The 19470-nt window shown below is 40.3% G+C and overlaps 1 protein-coding gene across 1 annotated transcript in view; it reads left to right on the top strand.

Annotated features, from left to right (window-relative positions):
* The window catches only part of srbd1 (S1 RNA binding domain 1), a 43801-nt gene extending 24823 nt beyond the window's left edge, over positions 1-18978 (top strand). The window contains exons 16-21 of the mRNA XM_069538934.1: positions 402-484; positions 9509-9615; positions 10628-10795; positions 11411-11560; positions 16210-16394; positions 18095-18978. Coding sequence (XP_069395035.1) covers positions 402-484; positions 9509-9615; positions 10628-10795; positions 11411-11560; positions 16210-16394; positions 18095-18387 — 986 coding nt within the window. The 3' untranslated portion in view covers positions 18388-18978. The remainder of the gene's footprint in view (positions 1-401; positions 485-9508; positions 9616-10627; positions 10796-11410; positions 11561-16209; positions 16395-18094) is intronic.
* The last annotated feature ends 492 nt before the right edge of the window (positions 18979-19470 follow it).

Genomic DNA, 19470 nt, shown 5'->3' with positions numbered 1-19470 from the left:
GAAGCCTTACAGACTCCATCGTTAAAAGCAAACCTTATTTTGGTCAATACAGACCATGTGTGTGTTTATCTGGCGCTACATTTGGCTGCGTGTACCCGGTTGTGGGCAAAATCAGTGATTTTCAAGGTTCATGTTTCCAGCATCGATCAGGAAACTAAATGACAGGTGCAGGGACTCCATTAGCCGGTGGGGGCGGGGGATGACAATTAGGTTTGTCCTCCCCTCAGGCCAGCCTGATAATTTGCATGACAATTTACATATTTGGTCATTATAAATATTATAGATTTGCATGTTCAATATCTCAGATTCAGATACTTAGTTCATCAAGACACAAAATATAGAATCTCTTGAGACAAAATCTAATCCCTTCTTCTTCTCTCTGTCTGTGTGTTTGTCAACAGTGTCCATTGGAAGACGTGTCCAAGATCCACTAGCTGAGCTTGTGAAGATTGATCCTAAACACATAGGCATCGGAACATACCAGGTAATTGTGAATTGTTTTTTTCTGTTGAGATGCTTATGTGGCTTAGAGCTTCTTGTCCCTGGGCAGTGGAGCATCTTGATTTAGACTTGAGTAAAGAGGGCAGCGGACAAGTGTGTGCTTGAGTGAGAGCATGTACAACAATACACATGTACCCATGAAAAGTACAATTTGATGTGTATTTTTCATTTTCTCTTTATTCTGTCATTTATTTAACAGTTTAAAACACATTGTAATTGTGGTAATCTAAATAAGGTTTTCAGACAAGGCTGTTTATTTATATATTTTTTAGCAGAATTGCCAATATATTTTGCTTAAATTTTGTTTAATGAGACAAAATAGCTGAAATAAATCACTGATTGCAAGTTGGACAGTGTGCAGGAGATTTTTCCTCAATTAAAATAATATACACAATAATTAAAAAAGCTAAACTAAAACTGGCAAGATCTTTTTATTCAAAGCAGTTATTATACCCTGGTCTTTTTTCTGAGACTTCTTTCAGACTTTTGATGGGACTTCTCTATTTCAGGCAGAAACTGAGGCTCGAAGCATTAAGTGAATGTGAGAGAGGATTAAGAGGATTTAACGTGAGAAAAAGTGGAACAGGTTGAGAGAAGCGCAGCGAGCGGGGACGTAGATAAACTTGGCGAAGGCCTGTGTCAACAGATGATGTTCATGCTGACAGCAAATTCAATTAATGAAAGTTCAGGCATGACGTATGTTTGGACATTTGTTTTTGCTTGTGTGCTGCTCCATGTGTTCAGATGTGCTTCTGCAGATGAAACAACAGTCAGCTCAATGTTGACTTTGCACATGTGTGCGTTTGTGTAGTTGTGTGAGAAAGTTAAGATGAGCATAAGGTCAGTGTGCATACTGTTTACATCAGCTATTGAGGAGGAATAGCTTAAAACAAACAGAGAATTGTTTTTGACTCTGGCTGTGGATGCCCACATAGCTACAGTAAAACATTTTGAGGAATGAAACAGGTAGTTGAGCATAAATACCAGAACCAGTGTACGGGACAAAGTTGCAGCGGTTAAGTTTAAGTTTGCACCTCTTTGAAGTTGAAGGTTTTGTTTTAATCGGAAAGGCAAAAAGACATTTGTACTCGCGTTGTTTTTGAGAAATTAAACATTTATTTATTTAAGCATTTTAATTAGTTTTCACATCGTTTCTACAAGCAAATGTTCTAATTTCTCATCTTTTTCATTCTCCAGTTATGGGCAGTACACTTCAGATAAATAAATTGAGAAATAATAATAATAATGAATAAATAATTAATGTGAACAATGTAAAAAAAAAAGAGACCATTTTAAAATCACTTGGGTGTTAATTGATTGCTGCTGTAGAAGACACCTAATTTCTCAAAACTTGTGCAAAGACATTTTATTACGATTTGTATTTATTTTGTGACGAATAAATTAGATGGTTGGTTAGATTCATCTCCTGATCACGTGCTGTCATTTGTGGATTGTAGCTGCAGAGTGTGCACAAGGTTCAGTAGTTCTCTCTACAACGTAATTCAGTTCATAATCTGTTTAATCATTTTCCTAACTTGAGTAATGGATATGAAGTTTTTTGAGGTATCACAGTGGTTTTTGAAATAGGCTCAGTAAAGTCCCAATTTGCTGCCACTCCCTCGTGCATTGGCACTTTGTTCGACTGCTAACTGGGGATGTCACGGTGAGTGTGTAGTAGGATCCCTTCGTTTTATTATATCACCAGTCAGCTGCGAGCAGTGAGCAAAGTTGGGGTGGTTATATTTTCTTTGTGAATATAAATGAAGCGTGAAATTTCAGCAGTGGCTCTCATAATTCAGCAGCAGAGCTAAAACAATAGTCATATTATCAGACTGCTACTTATACACGCAGCCATAGTGAGGTTCAAGTCGAAGCTTCCAGATCTGATAAATCATCTTTTTTTATTCTTTTTCTTGGATAAAACTGGAGCATGATCAGGCTCAAGTAAGACAAGAAGAAGAAGAAGAAGGTGGGACCATGAATCCTTCAGTGAAGAAGTGCTGTTCTCCTCAGATGCCAAGGCTATTTAATCATTGGAAACTGATGAGAGAGACGAGTTAATGTGCTCGAAGGCTGAGAGACTTTTAGTTGGCAGGGATGTAATCAGTTTTTGTTAAAAAATTGCAAATTATAGAAAAGTGTTTCCTTGTTTCTTTTGAACAAGAAGTTTGAAGTTTCAAACTGGGATTTTATTTATTTATCTATTTTTTCAATTTCTTAATCTAAAAAGGAAGAAAATCTATGATAAAAATGAATCCCTTATGAAAATGATTACTGTTCCTTTTTTTGTTGGTTTAATCTTGTGAGGTATTCAGTCGGTTCTACCATGGACTGAGGGGAAATCATCTACATCTAGATTATAGAGGACACTCTTGTACACTAAATCAGTTTTTTCACAGCATGTACAACAGATGAGAGATACGCTGGTTGAGATTAATTTGCACTTTTCCCTCTGTGTCAAAATATTTTTAACATTTAGCAGCTGAAACTCTGTGGTGTGTTTAATACTGTCATTTGTTGGTGTTGGCTGCCAGAGCATCCATTACAGTGTTAACAAGAACAAGAATCCAGCAGCGTAAAGAAAGAGCCTCAGTGGACAACTACTCGAGATGAGAGGGAGAGGAGAAGAAAAGACGGGGGGTGAGAAAGGACAGCAGAGGGTGACAAAAGTCAAAGGAAAAGGGATGACGATGAGATTTAAGGGTGAGGGGGGGGAAAAATGGAGATCTGAGAAAATGAGGAGGTCAACATGTGCATGTGGTTGTGCGTATGCATGTGTGGCTGTTAGGTCACAGGCCCGTTTCTCTCATCATGTCCTGACTGGGCTCTCTGGGGTGCCGGGGGTTCTGCACCTCCCGCTCTCAGATCATGTGACTAGGTCAACAAATGATAATATAACCAGGTAAATAAACTCTGGGTGCTGACAGATATGAGATGGGACATCTCTTTGACCTACATGTGAGTTCACACAAACACACATCCTTTTTTTTTTAGTGTGTGTCCTTGCATGTGTGTGTATATTTGTGTTGGTGCTTGTGTGAGAAAAGTGCGTTCATGCACGTTGGTGTTCTTTTGTGTGAGTCACGGTGTTTTGAGCTTTCTGAGAGTTTAATGGCATTAGACCCAAAAAAGCATAAGGGCAGCTGTAACTCTAGACAGTTGGCACAGCATGCTCCCTCTTTCTATCTCCCTCTGCTGACCGAGTGAGTGACAGCTCTGAGAGAAAGGAGGAAATGAGCTGAGGGCTGAAAAGGTGAGGCCCATTAAATTCAGATTGGACGTAACTATTGGTGTGGGAACTCTGGTTCTCACTGCAGCACCACTGACGGACAGGTTTCGCTGCATGTTGGAGTTTGCCAGATACACGTCTGTTCGAATTGACAATGTTTTTAGTATTTGCTAATATTTGTGGTTTCCTGTACATTAGAATTGTGCTGATATTCGTGAAGATTTGAGATTAATCGTGTTTAAAGTTCAGAACATTTCAGGAGTCTGGAGCCTTTTATAATTAGATGCTTAGTGGGTGTGGCTTTTGGACTGCTCCTCCATCTGTCAATCAGCCCTTCATGTTGCTATGGTCTGTTGACAGCTGAGTGATCCCTAGGGCTGTGAGACTAACTACTGGAAAATACACACAGAGACACACACTGCTGCTGTGCAAGAAAACACTGCCTGCCACCCGGATATTGAAGAAACTGTCAGTCTTCCCCTCAACTCTTACAACTCTCTCCATTCTTTACAAGAGTTTTCACACTCGTCGTCCCAATGACTCTTCTTCTGCTGCTTTCTTCAATCTTACATTAACCTTTCATATAAATAATATAACAAAAATACGGATGGCCATCACTTTTTTTTGATTTCCTTTCTTTTCAACAGTCACTTAACATTTCAGCTTTACATTAAATCAGTATAAACCAAATATTACTCAATACGTTTACACTGTTTCATTAGTTTTTTATTTAAAAAAAAGAACATTTTCAATCATTCTCCAGAGAATGCATTTTTTTGATAACAGCTTTTCTAGGTTTTCAGGTTGCGCCCATTTCTGGCTTAACACATAACCAATAATATTTTCAAGTCAGCTAAATCTTTAAGTTTCAACACATGTGGCTTATTGCTCTTTTGTGTAATGCATACAAAGGTCTAATATTAGATTTGTATGCTATGTTATGTAATTTCAAAGTGGATAAGGCAGATGTTGGCTGCTGCAACCACCAAAGTTTATTAGAGCCATGGATCAGTTGAGACTGATAACAATATTGATATTTGAGGGTTTCAAAACTAAATGTCAGCCAAAAGTACATATCTCTGGCATTTATGTGCTGTGGTTGTTGGCTGACACAGGCCGACATCCATATATTAGTGTCTGCCTCTAAAATAATTAAATATATCTCATTGGTACTTGATTGACCCGATACCACAAGAAAACAAGTGAAGTAAATTGAGACTTTGTTCAAAACTGTGACTGAATTGACGTTTTAATTCAGTGCAAGTGATGTCACAGTCACACCACGGCCTGTGTGTGTGTGAGTGTGTATTTGTGTGTGTGTGTATTTGTGTGTGTGTCTGCGCTTGAGCATGCTTTCATTCCTGAATGGTTGTGCCTACAGGGGAGACAGGAGCAGACAGGAAGGAGAGTGAGAAATGGAGCGTTGACAGTGACTGATGGTTTCTGCCTCCGAGATTTGAGGCGTGGGAAAAACAATCGAGCTCTTACAAATTTGATCAGTGGCAGGAGCTGCCAAACATAATCTGCTACTATTTTAATTATTTCGATTAGGTATGTCACTGTCTGCCTGTGTCTTTTAATGGTGAGTGGGGAGGTGAGATGAGACAGGCTTTGTAATTATGCTTGTATGATAGATTTAAACAGGTTAAATACCACTTGTCTACTGATTCAACAATGGATCAAATTTGAGTGCTCAGTTTATTTGCAAGGATGTTTGTATTTCAGTGGTTAAAATGCTGATCTTGGTTTACAAAGTTTTTCTGTAACTATTATGTCATAAAAAAATGCCTAAATTGCTAAATTTTTCATGTAATTGAGTATTTGACTGATTTTAACTTAACTTCATAAATCCTGGTAATTTTAGTCCTGTCATTTGCACTTCCTGTGCCTTATTGAGCTGTTAATTTCTCATGTTGTGATTTGCAGTCCCTCAGGTAATGTGTGTGTGTGTGTGTGTGTGTGTGTGTGTATGTGTCTGGTAGGCAGGAAGCAGAGAAATAGCCATTAAGCATTGCAAACATAAATCCATCTCCTCACTGTCATATCACTTTCAGCTGCTGATTTATAACTTGTATTTAACGCTGGTATTTAACACATTTATACTGCACACACACACCCACCCACCCACACACACACACTGGTATAAATAACTATGGATAAAAAGAAAACAGAAATACGACCAAGTATGTAGAAACATATGTAGAAACATTACATTAAATGTAAACTTAAATGCACGTCTTTTATGCATCGTTCATTCTGTAAGATACAATTTTTCATATTGATGCACATCAGCAAGCAAAGGCCGATATCAATATCCCTGTGAAAGGTTCATAGCGTGTGTTTACTGCCTACATATACAGTATGTGTGTATTTCTGCATCACAGAAAAGGACGTTCATGTTTTTCTTTTTCTCTGTGAAATTACTCACAGCGACTTGTTTGGTTTTCTGTCATTCGGACCCGCTCTCTCTTTCTCAACATTCTCTTTTGCTCCATCTTTCTCTGACTGACATGTGGTAACTGCAGCATTTAAGTGCTGGAGGTGCAGACAGAAACACTTTGTCTTTGGGTGTTGGTTGGCTGGCTTCAGGAGCTTTCTGGCCAATTCAAACATGACCTTCGCACATAGGGATCCAGTCCATTGGTTGTGGATGAGTTTGTGGGTTCGGGCAGTGGGACCACGGAATGAGAGAGAGTGAAGGTGGTTGTAAAAGTGGTCCTGTATCTGCAGGCGAGGTTGATGGGATATGTTTGCAGAGGTCTGGTCATAGGGTAGCAAGATGTTCTAATGTCTGTAGGTCAAGATTAATGATGGTTTGATGATGTGTGATAATGTTTATCTGAAAATCTGTTTTAGGTTTGTGGGTGTTGTACCATTGTGACCTTTGACTTTTGTTGTCAAATGTAATTAAGAAACATGGATTGTTTGACAGCTTGACATGCGCACAGCCGTGGTGTTTTAGTTGTTTGGCAGGTCTTCATGTGTGTAGCAAGACACAGTTACAAAACTTTAATAGGTGGATAGTTCAAATGAAGTTCAATGATGGGTGTTACCCTGCATAAGAGTGTGTATTACTCATGCAATGAGTACAGAGTACTAATGGGTCAGAATGTCAACATGTTGACAGGCTAATGGCTGGTCTGATCCCATCACAAAATAGTTTGTTGTTGTTTTTGGCTGATTGTCCTCTTTTCTTCTTGATTTGAATTTGAGTAATCCTCTTACACCTCTAAGACAACTTGCTCTTCCATGACTTATCTTTTTAGTTTTATAAAAGCCAAATCCAAGAGCTTTGAGCTTCTGTTGGTTGTAAAATTCAGGGAAATTAAAGCACTGCTAGTAGAAGTTAGCAGCATATTCAAGTTAGTAATTGCCCAGCTCACATAGATAATCTTTACATTATTAACATTTACCTTGTTTTGGTAATAAATGATACTAAAAACACACTTTTCAACGCCAGTCTCAAGTCGGCATCACTCTGTTTTGGTTTTGCCACTCACCTCGTACGGCATGGAACTTATGTCTTTCAGCAAATCATTATAGAATCATTACAGTCCTTTGTCGTGAACAGTTGAGGTACATGCACAACTGAAAAGACTTTGCTAAAAGAAAAGTGCTTCATAAACCTTAACAGTTTCCAGATGAGCAAGGATTGTGCAGCAATCAGTTGTTGTTGGTGTTCGTCACCTCTGCCACCAAGTTTTTAATTGGATTGAAATTAATACCGATAAAGACGATAAAGAGGTTCAGTGATGTTCTGTCGTGCACATGCCACCTCTGTGTCAACAAACGCAAAACCTGAAATCCTCTAGTGCTGCTCCCACCTCTATAAGGTTTCAATAAGAATTTGAGAACATATTCTTTACTGCAGGTTAAAACTCACGCTGCCTCACACACCTACACCTTTCTCACGTGAAAGCATTATTCTCCGGTGTGACATTACAGGTGATTTCCTCTTTCTTTCTTCTCTCTGCCTTCGTCTCTCACCTCTGCCATATGTTCTCATCGGAAGTCATAAATCTTTCAGTCCAACTTTAATGGGAACTTCTTATTGTTTGGAAAGTAAATTTTACTGTCTCCCATATGCCTCCGGCTGTTGAGTGTCAAGATTCTCACCCAGAATCAGTGTGCAGGTCACAGAAGGAGTCACCAGGGTTGCTTTGCTTTGCTTTGCTGTCTCTGTTACTACTTCCTCTCTTTATCTGTTATCCCATCTCTTCTTAATGATGCATTAGTTATCATCCTGCTCACTGCAGGCGAGGTTTAAACTGTTAATATGCTAATGCTAGAATTAAAGTTCATTCAAGGTAGAACTTGCCAACAGGATGAGCAAAAATGAAACCTGAGCTCATGTTCAACAGTTGATATTGATTAAATAAAGCAGTAAATGGTATGTTGATCCAGTCATTTAAAAATGTCAACAGCATGTGGATGATATATTGAATTAAAAGTAGCAGTATTTTCTTTTTTATAGAAGTGGAGCTGTTGTCATTAGTCCTCTGGCACTTACATTTTGAAGGAGCTTGTTCATAGACCTTTTATACTCTCCAGGATAATATTACTAGGCAGCCAGTTTGGGTCCCGAGTGGTTATTCATTATTCATTTTCTTTTTATCTGTGTATAATGTTAGAGTTTATTGAGCATTGTGATTTTTGCATTACAGTAACATGTGAGCTTCTCTGTCCTCATCTGTCCTCATCTGTCCTCATCTGTCCCATTGTCCTGTTATTGCTGACAGAGAGGGGTGCGTTTGCTTGTTATCTGTTTACAAGTAAAGGTTTGTTCAGAGCGAGATCATGTTACAGCACAACCCATGATAGTCCCGGTCAGGTTCACACAAACACACACACAACAGTAGTGTAGCTCAGGGAGTGTTGTGTAATCCTCACCAGTCGGGCTCAGCAGAACTGTGTATCATCTTTTATCAAGGTTATTTGAAGTACTGTCTCTTTTAATGTTCACACAAATCATTTCTTGACCTGTAACTTTATATATATATATATATATATATATACATATATATACATATATATATATATATATATATATTATCAATTATTGGTTCCATACTAAGTAGATTGAAAAATTCAAATGGCCTTGATTGTATTGAGAAACATTTCGTCTTCCAAATTTTCTAGTTTAACAAAATCATATTTCAGTAGCCAAAAAAAATGTTGTGACCTTTGAGTTTCCGTTCTTTTCTGTTCTCTGATCTGTGTTGCCCTACAACTTAACAAACCAACTTCAGAAGGAGGGAATGTAATATTCATAATTACTGCAATTGAATGAAAAACTTGTACACTCTCTCCTCTTATCTCATCCATCCTCCCTATCAGGAAAAGGATTTAGCTCCTTTAGAGAATATGTCCTGATAAGTGTTTGATTGGCTGGTGGTTGAGAAGTGCGAAGAGTTCATCTGTAGTATCTTGATGGACACGGACAGTGAGCTACAGTAATGAGAACACTGTGTTAGAGAGAGTGAGAGATACTCTGCCAAACTAAACATTCACCCTCTTTTTCTTTCTGTGCTCCCTCTGTCTGTCAATCAGCTTTCACGGTTCCTGTCTTTTTCTATTACTTGCTGAACTACTTGTCTGTCAACTCTCAGCGTGTTATGTTTTTTGCCAACACTGCTGTAGTAGTGTACAAATAGTTGAGCATTGAGAAAAAAAGAATATAATAAAGATTTAATATATATTTAATCACCTCTCATAATTTACATGTTGCTAAGTGTGTGTGAGCTCACTTTTAAATAAAATGAAAATGTGTGTTTGTAGCACGATGTGTCAGCCGGAGCTCTGAAGGCAGCGCTGGACGGCGTGGTGCAGGAGTGTGTGAGCTTTGTGGGAGTGGACATCAACATCTGCTCTGAGACCCTGATGAGGTAGGCAATGTATAAAGACGTGTTTATCTATGTCCTCATAAGCAAGTGCAGGTGTTACACCTGAGCAGCTTCTCCTCCTCACACTAATTGTGAGATGAATAGGGCTCAGACCTCTGGCATACTTTCCCTCAGCAGTCACAACATGGCAACGCTTCATTCACACTTGGGCACAGACGCATTCTCAATGCACGCACATATAGACGACCCGCCAGCTTTCTGTTTAGACTAATGCCTCACACCCTGGCCTCACTTATTAGGCTGACTGGAATCAACAGAGGGGATTGGGCAAGGTTCACGCACACACACACACACACACACACACACACACACACACACACACGCGCATGCAGAGAAGGAAACGTTTACATATATGTATTCATTTAGTTACAAACATCTGTACACACACATATTTACCATGAAATGTACAGGACAAGCACAGGAAGTCCTCACATTCGATATACACATACAAACAGTGTGGAACGAGCTGGCATCGGCTGCAGGGCAGGCATCAGGTCATCTGTTTACCTGTCTGCTCTGCAAGTGAGCTTTTTCCACTCCTGCCAGAAGTTATGCTACACACTCACACACACATTAAACACACTTAGACATGTTGATGACTGAGGTATTATGTGGAGTGTTGACATAGCGATGTGTTTTAGCATGAGTGAGTCACCGTGGACATTAACGGAGCCGACCTAATTGAGTTTCAAATCACCTCTCGTCTTTGCTCGGCCAAAACTGGACAAATACACTCACTAAATATTGGCTCGTGTGTGTCTCTTGTGACTGTTCGCCCAGATTCGCCTGAAGTGCCAGGTCACGGTCCGCTAACTCTGTTTGTTTGTGTATTGTAGAAATCTGGTGTGGACAGTGTGTGAAGCAAACGTTTCAGAGCTGTGTGTTATTAGTAATTTTGTAGATATTTTGACACTAAACTTTAGTTTATCCTCAATTAACGTTTTCACTGTGGTGTTTTCTTATGGTAGCATCTGCCGTCTGTTTTATCTCCCAGGCATGTGGCAGGCCTGAATGTGAGCCAGGCGAAAAATATAGCCGAGTGGAGAGAGCAGAAGGGTCCCTTCATCAACAGGGAGCAGCTCAAACTGGTCAAGGGCATGGGGCCCAAGACCTACCAGCAGTGTGCCGGCTTCATTAGGATCAACCCACAAACCCTACACAGGTACATCTTCACGTGTATATATGACGGCTACATTATGATTATTCCCAGGTCCCTGAGATCAGACGGGCTACATCCTTAGTGTCTTTTAATCACGTTTTTGTTTTGCATCGCTTTTATAAATGTGTGACACGTTTGGTTTTCTGTTTTATGAACTGAATGTCTTTCTCCTGTTTTGATCGCTCTGCTTTTAATTTCCATTTTTGTTCTGTTAAGGGGTTTATGAGTCTCTTAAGAAAAGTTCTATATAAATAATAGTTTATTATGATAATATTATTAACAGCACGTAAAAAGCTATAGACAGGTTCAGTTTCATTGACATTATGCATTACAGGTTTGCACAGAAATGCAGATGTAGCTCTGTCCATGCTACGCTGAGCAACAGAGGTACAGAAAAAGAACATAGCAAGTTTCATTGCATAATACAATTTCATAGTATTAATAAAATAATTTGTTACATTTACATTGTATGAAAAAAGAGGGATGAGAGAGGTAGAATCAAGGAAATTCTTTAGAAACTATGCCTCAGCTACTTTATTTTTGGTGATCTTTTTTAAAATTCAAGCTATTTAAGACTTGAACTTCCTCTTATTTAAACTCCCTTTCTTTTCCAAACAGTTTGAAAACCTCACCTCACCCTGCACCATCAGTACCAGTGAAACCAGTGACCAAGAGGGGCAAAGGAAAGACCTCAGTCAATGTATCAACCTCATTTAACCCTCTGGACCAGACCTGTATTCACCCTGAGTCGTACCACGTGGCACAAAGGTATAGTACACATGAACACACACATACACATACACACACACACACACACACACACACACACACACACACACACACACACACACACACACACACACACACACAACCCAGCCCATCGGCCGGAGCGTGTTCGGGCTGAGATGGAGTTGATTTTGACAACGTCTCATATGGGGCTGGTTACAGTGGTGGAGGACTCTGATTTGATTTACACAGACATGGGATAAGAGAGGAGGCATTGGCTTTGTACGTGTGTGTTTGTACGCCTCTGTGTGTGTCCTTGTGTGAGAAATGATTGCTAGCGCTGCCGATGCTGATATCAAAAGCACATTGAACATCCACCCGAGACTTCTGTGTCCTGTGTGTGAGAGCAGGACTGACGGACAGAGAGAGAGGGCGGGCCTTCTCTTATACAGCTGTAGTCACTCAACTGTGTTTAGTCTACATAAGTTCTGACACTAGTGGTTCTAAGCATCGCTCTAATGGGCTCGGTACATGTGTGTGGGTGGACGTGTCTCTATGTGCACATGTGAAGATGGATCAATGCTGCTTGTACGAAACCATGTTTTTGCCCATGCCCCTCGATTGTTGCTCCAGCTCAGCGATCTGTGTGTGTACATCTGTTTTGTAGAGTTGTTCAAAGGCTTAAGTATAAGAGAAGAAAAACACCCTCTCTTCCTTTATCTCTCTTTATTGATATTTGTCCTCTTTTACACACACACACAGAACATGTACACACCTTATTCACACAACTTATTGTCTGGGAAGTCATCAGTCTTGATTTTATCCATCTCTCACTCCCTCTTTCATTCTCTGTCTTGTTCCACTGACTGCTGATTGATTTTCAGTTTTTTTATTTTAATCAAAGATCTTGAGAAATCTTGATGCAACTTTTACATTCGTATATATAAGTGTAGGAATGTATTAATACAATTCAATCAGGGACAGTGAAAATGACTTTATACTCCAAGTCTCCTTAGTTGTATTTTGTGACAGAAAACACTTTTCAACTGGTTTATTTGTTCATAAAATTTTCAACATTTAGTCAAGTAGGTGGCACTACTTCCACTTCATAATTAAATCTTACTCCTGTTTCTCACCACTCTACTTATCATTCTCAGCTTTTAAGTTTTCCCTACCGCCCAGAACTCTTAACCCTGTGTCGTCGAGGGCTGTATCATTTGTTTTGACTAGCCTCTAATCCCTGTCTGGGAATTTACTCAATGATTGATATCTGATGAATATCTCACTCGATGCACATATTTTGTGATGGTCTCATTTTTATAAGGTCTTGCAGAATTTGAGAGACGTGTATATATATATATATATGTTTTATTTTTTTTCTCAAAGCACGTGTTGTGGTTTTACAGTATGTCATGTTCCGCTTTAAATGTTAACGACGTTGGATGGTGAGAAAAGTCCTGCATGTCAGCACTTGCTCTTCCTAGGACTTTTGAAAGCATGTGTAGTTTTGATACAATGGAATATGAATCACCTGATACTTGAAATCTGGGAGTGTTTCATGCCTCTGCACAAAAGACAATCGAACTTGGTGAGTGTGTAGTTGAGTGTGATTTGTGCTGTCTTTTCACAACGTCCTCAGATTACAGCTGTGATGTTTAGGCTTTGATTCACCTGTTTGAAAATGTTGCTGTAATGGTGAGTTCATTAGGATCTAGAAGGTGGTGGCCAGAGCAGAGAGATTGCACTTAATATTTGAAGGGGTTTCCACTCCACTACCAATTTTAGTGTCATGCCAGTCGTATTTTTTTCTGTTAACTCTACATTTTGAAAGTTAATCTTTGTCTGTACAGTCAGTAGTTGGTAAATCATCTTGTATTTAACACCTCTTTAACTGAAGAACTCAAATTGGGTATAGAGCTTTAGGTTTGAGGACGTCTCGTTGCTTTTCACACGTCCTCACGAACAACAGCTCAGGACAGGAGGTCTGGAGTGAGGATTGTGAAGGAATGTGTGTGTATGTGTGTGTGTCTTTATGGTTTATAAGGAATATCATGTTCATCACATTAGAGAAACTGGATCCTCCATCACTGCTCCCAGCCCACACATCATCTCCTCTTTGTAACCATATACCACCACACACACACACACACACACTCACACACACTCACACTCACACACACACACACAAGCAGGGAAACAAAGGCATAGGCACAGTTTGTCCCCCTTTGTTTCAGATCTGGTATGATTTGTTTGATTAAATTTAACATATCTGCAACATCTAACAGTGAAAATGTTCTGTAAAGAATGTTAATAATCAGAGGAACACAATCCAGAATATTTCACATCAAAATATCAATGAAGTGTATTGTATTACTCTGGGGGTCCACTCATGATGAATATTTCCCTGATATGTAACAGTTGGGGCCCAATATCTTTATAATACAATTAAGATAGGTTCTTGATGTGGGCCTGGATAAAATCTATATCCTAGCCCACCCAACCCCATATTCACACATACACACACACGTACACACTCAGTGTTGGTCGTAATTATATGAGTATGAACCCAGCAGTGGTGTGGGCCCCTAGACCCCTGGTACCCCTTAAATACTAACATACAGTCCTGAAAAATGAGATGGGCAACACACACACACACACACACACACACACACACACACACACACACACACACACACACCTGAAAATATAACCCACCATCCACAAAGCATTGTAAGATTTAGAGCCAGACTCTCTGCCTCAACATATATTAACAATATTTTAACCTGTTGCGAGACACAGTTGCTAAATTTCCAGTAGTATGATAAGTCTATCGATTTAAGAAATAAACTTGAAGTCTGTTGTACCTTGGTAGAAGGAAAAATACCCTCCTGAAGTACATGTTATACGCTAGTGATGTTAAACCTCCTGTCTCCAAGCTTTATTTTATTTATGTGTGTAAATATATATATTACAAGTTTTTGAGAAAGTAGAGAGACAGGAAATATTTAGTGTCAGAGAAAGGAAGAGGGATGACTGTAAACAAAGGTCCAAGGCTGGATACAAACTCAGAGGAGTTATGTGGTTTCTGTCTCAGACCTCCAGGCCACCAAGGCACAAATATTTCTTTCCCTGTAAAGAGATATATTTGGTTGGAAAGCTGAGAAGCCTGCAGGGAGACACAGGAGGGAAGATCCTTGTGTTAGACAGACGTCCATTTTGGTCCAAAGGTGTTGTTTCTTCACTACTGAGCCATTTCTGGCACATACTTAGCTACTATTTTGTACCGATCTGGCTCGCTGGTGTTGAGGGATTGATTCTGTTTGTCTCCTTCTCCTCGACGCGAGATGGTAACCTCGCTGGCAGGGGGCCTCTCCGCTCACAGCTGTCTCATACATAGTTTGTACACAAGCCGTGTCGCGTTACATCCGCACTGTCCCAGCTACTGCCAAATAAGCATCTCCGAACAACACATTGTATGAATCAACTTTGTGTGTAGGTTCCTGTGTGTGTGTCCACCTGTTCTGTCCATCATGGGGTGGGGGGGACAGCTGCGGAGTCTGCTTGGCGTCAAGCTGCCAGTGAGCGACATCCATCACGGTCGCTACCCAGCTGGTGTGCATATGAATGCATGCATAGAAGCAAATGCAATCACATCTATCACCAACTCTGGAAAGTGCCTACTGTAAATAATTTATACAGAGTGCACATTACACACGCACTCAACACACATCCTACATTTTTCCATATTTGCAACTCTGGCTCCCTTGCCAGTTTATTACCAAGTCTGTTTTGATTGTCCACCAGCTAATTAGTTTGGATTTAATTCTCGGGCTCAGTGAATTTTAAGTGGTGCAGCCTGACTGACCGTCTAGACATTATGGAGGTGGAACATCCTGCTAGAATAAAGTAATGTAAGGAGATTTTTTCCTAGCGGTTGACGGACAGACAAACAGTCCAACCTCAGCAAAGTGGAGGCACTTTCCTGAGACAAGGTGTTGGGGCGTTTACAGCCCACTGTGGATTTATCTGATTTACTAGGGGGTAAAAATAAATGTGGGTATTTTGGCCCGTGTGTTTTTCAGAACAGAAAGCCAGGTCTCTGCAGCTCCTGACATTGTGTGTAATTACTCTCACACCTCTCCCTCCTTCCCCTCTCACTTTACCTGCATTAACTTTTCTTTCCCTCTTTCCTATTACTTAGCTTTTCTCTCCTCTTCTTTTTTTGGACTCTTCTACTATTCTTTTCCTCATAATTCTTCTTAGTCTGTCATCACTTTCCGCCTTCCTTATACCCTTCCCCCTTCCTTCTCTGACTACACCCCCCATAGGCCCAGTTCTCTCCCGCAGAGTGTAGAGGGTTGACCATACTTTCCGAGTTGTGTGTCAGCTGAGAGTTGCGTACTCATTCCATTTGTACGTTCATGCCTGCTGTTCCATTTATACTAAAATGAGGATCTGCGATGGTATGGCATTCCACGAATGCGTACCCGAGCCCATATTCCAGGCAAAGTGTTAAACAATATAATCATAATGTATCTGGACCATCCACTGTGGACTGGCTGATGTAGAAACTATATGAAGCATGCTTTAAAGATGTGGTGCACATGCCGTAGCCCCCAAAAACAATTAAAGTGTTTTTTTTAGTGTGGATTTGAAAGTATAATTTTCACACCTATCATCCCTCTCTGTAGATTTCTGTCCTTTGTGGGCGGCAGCGCAGACCAGATTGGCACCGCAGGCCTGCGACAGTGTTTGGAGAGCAAGGTTAGGACCAGCAGTGTCGAGGAACTGGCCTGGACACTGGACACCACACCTGAGACCCTCAAACTCATCATCGACGGCCTCACGCAGCCCCCTGGGTTTGACATACGACAAAGTAAGACTCCTGCCATTCACAGCAGCACTCAAAAACTGACCTCAACTCATTTTATGTGACACAGAAACAAAAACAAGAACATAATGAACATTTGAGAAAAAAAAAAACATATTCGCCGATGAAAACTCAACATTAACGTAACATTGTCTTGTAATGGTTTGATATACGAGATTGTGAGAAGAGTTTAACAACGTTGCTTTCTGCTTCTGCACATTCAAACTATCAGTGTTTTTCATCATATAAAATTTCATAGACACTCATAAAGTGAAAGCAACCTAGCAGCCACAGTAACTTCTCTTAGTCTCTCGTCTTTCCGACATAATGTTCTTTGCAGGTCCCTGCTGACTGATAGAAACTTGTATCTGACTGGTTTGCTAGTTACAACACACACACTGACTCGCCTTGTGCCTGTCTTATAATAGGCACATCTTGGCAGTGTAACTTGATAGGAACTGACAGTGCTGCGGCTTCCTCCCCGTGGCCCGACAACACCAGCAGTGTGTTTCTGACAGGGTGTGATGGGTCCAGCAGACAGCGTTGTTGGACAGAATATCTTTACAGAGACACAAATACACAAAAGACCTCTGTTTTTCTCCTTAATCACATGCTCCTGAGTCCGGGCACACATAAATATAGCAATAAAATCATAAACAGTCACAAACATTTCAATTTTCAGCGGTGTTGCTGTGCCTCAGGTTCTTTTTCTGAAATTTTTTGTCACATCCCTCACTCTGTTTTCTTTTCCCTGTCTACTTTCTGGAAAAAAAAAAAATATATAAAAGCATTTAGCTTAGAGCCATGTATTGTATAATATACAGTATGCTATATTCAACAAGCTTATTTTATCTTAATAGGATGTAAAAGTAAAAGTCTGACAGTAATGGTGCTATATGCAAAAAGTCTGACAAATAAGACACTGAGAGGGTGATGAAAATATGTGAGAAGAAAATAAGAAACTTTTAGTTGGTCACTATAACTGTATACGTGCACTTGTGTACTCACTGATTCTCGAAGTATAATTTTAGAATGACTTAATCTATATAGAACAGGGCCGTTTTACATTTTTTCATTTAAGTCAAAAACGGAAAGTGGAAAAATACTGTTGCGAATCAGGTGTTATCCGTTTCCACACAGTTTCATATGGAGAGGAACAATGTACAGCATGGATACCAAGTGAGTGCGAGCGAACTCCTTTTAAAATTAAGGAACGCAGCTTCGAGGTTCATTCTCAGGTTGGCCCTATTCGGTTGCAGCACACTATGCTTGGCCTCCGAGCCGGTGCTCAGCTGAGTAAACAGATGGGCCGAGACTACCGCATGAAATCAGTGCTGTGGGGAGGATAATTGGACCGGACTATTTCCTGGGGCGCGAGCCTTCCTTGTTTGTGTTAATGCTACAGAGAGGAAAAAGTTCTCTCATGCGCGGGCCCAGTGGAAAGTAGGGTAGGAGAGAATGCAGAGAAACGTAGAAGTATGTAGACACAAGTATTTGGTTACCGCCTGAAATGTTATACCTGTTTGTCATTTCTATCCCCCCCCACCCCCACCCCACTTTCGTGCGTCCACATTTCCCGTTTCTCTTCCCAAACATTTCTGCAAGCTGCAGCTCATACTTGAATTAGTCATAGGTCTTCCTGCCTCAGTGTCATCTAGCCCCCTCATCTTTTTGATACTCTCTCTCTTGATGTCTCTCTTTGCCAGATTTTGGGCAGGCGGACTTTAAGAGGGGCATTGTGTCGATGAGTGATCTGCGGGTGGGTGCGGTGCTGACGGGCCGAGTGGACAACACTGCTCTATTCGGGGCTTTTGTAGATATTGGCGTGGGTCGCCCAGGCCTCATCCATAAGAGCAACATCACGCTGGACAAGGTGCCTCTCAGCCAGCGCCGCCGCAGCCTTGCTCTGGGACCTGGAGAGCGGGTGGAGGTCCGGGTCCTGGATGTGGACCCTCAGAGGGGACGGATCGGCCTGGACCTGATCAGGGTTCTAGAATAAATAAATTCATATGCATCATTAACATTATGTAACTGCATTTGACTTTTGACTGGGAATTACACAAGGACCTGCAAAGCAAATGACTTCATGATGATTACAGTGACAATGACAGTGACAGTTATTTTTGGTTCTGACAATAATCATTCTGCAGTTTTTGTATTTTTTATGCAAAATGGTTCATTTAAAGACTGTTTCTAAGTTCAATTCAAACAGTAGTAACAGTTGCCATGTTCATGGCTTGGAAACCTGAAGTTATTTCCTCAGGTTGCATTCTTTCTCAGTTACTACCTGTGCATTTGTGATGTACTGTTTTATGATATTTAACACTAAACTTTATTCTTTAATTTAGGGCTAATGTCCTGGTAGCTGTCCACACACTGTCGGTCAGATCAGTGTAATAGGCTGAGATGCCATGAAACCCATTTAATTTTGCACTTTAGCAGAACAGTTCTAATAACTTCAAAGTTGATCATTTTTTCAAAAATAAATGGTATGTAGACGTTATTACATGCTTTAATAGATCAAGAAGAATTTTGTTTTGTTCTGTTAATGGTTCATTAAAAAGACACATTTTGAGTCTTGTTATTCAAAGCAGATGTCACAGTCATTGTGGAAACTTGAACAAAACATTCGAACGACTCAACATATGAATCACTTTCTTATATACCTACTTTTATTATTTTTCTTTTGTACTCAGTGTTGTGATTTAATTAACAATGGAGAGAATGGGTGGAGTTTTATGAAAAAGATGGAGGATGGAACGAAATAAGGGAAATAAGTAACGGTGGTCGAACCAACAGCGGATTAGTGAAGTGCTGGAGAGACGGGAGAAAACACAAGTGAAGTTTTTCTTGCAGACATCAGGAAGATGTGAAAAAACAGATTGAGTGGGCTGTAGGGGGGATACACAGAGATGGGGAGAGGAGGAGGAGGAGGAGGAGTGTGTGTTTCTATCTTCCAGACTGCTGCAAAGCCTCCAGGCTTTTTCGGCATGGTCCCAGACACAATTAGCCCAGGACACACACACACACACACACACACACACAAATGCACTCTAATCAGCTGCTTCAAAATTAATCCCAG

This window comes from Paralichthys olivaceus, chromosome 14, assembly GCF_024713975.1.
Source record: "Paralichthys olivaceus isolate ysfri-2021 chromosome 14, ASM2471397v2, whole genome shotgun sequence".
Classification (NCBI taxonomy): Eukaryota; Metazoa; Chordata; class Actinopteri; order Pleuronectiformes; family Paralichthyidae; genus Paralichthys; species Paralichthys olivaceus.
The sequence above is the reverse complement of the archived record's forward strand: the minus strand, read 5'-3'. Positions and strand labels throughout refer to the sequence as shown.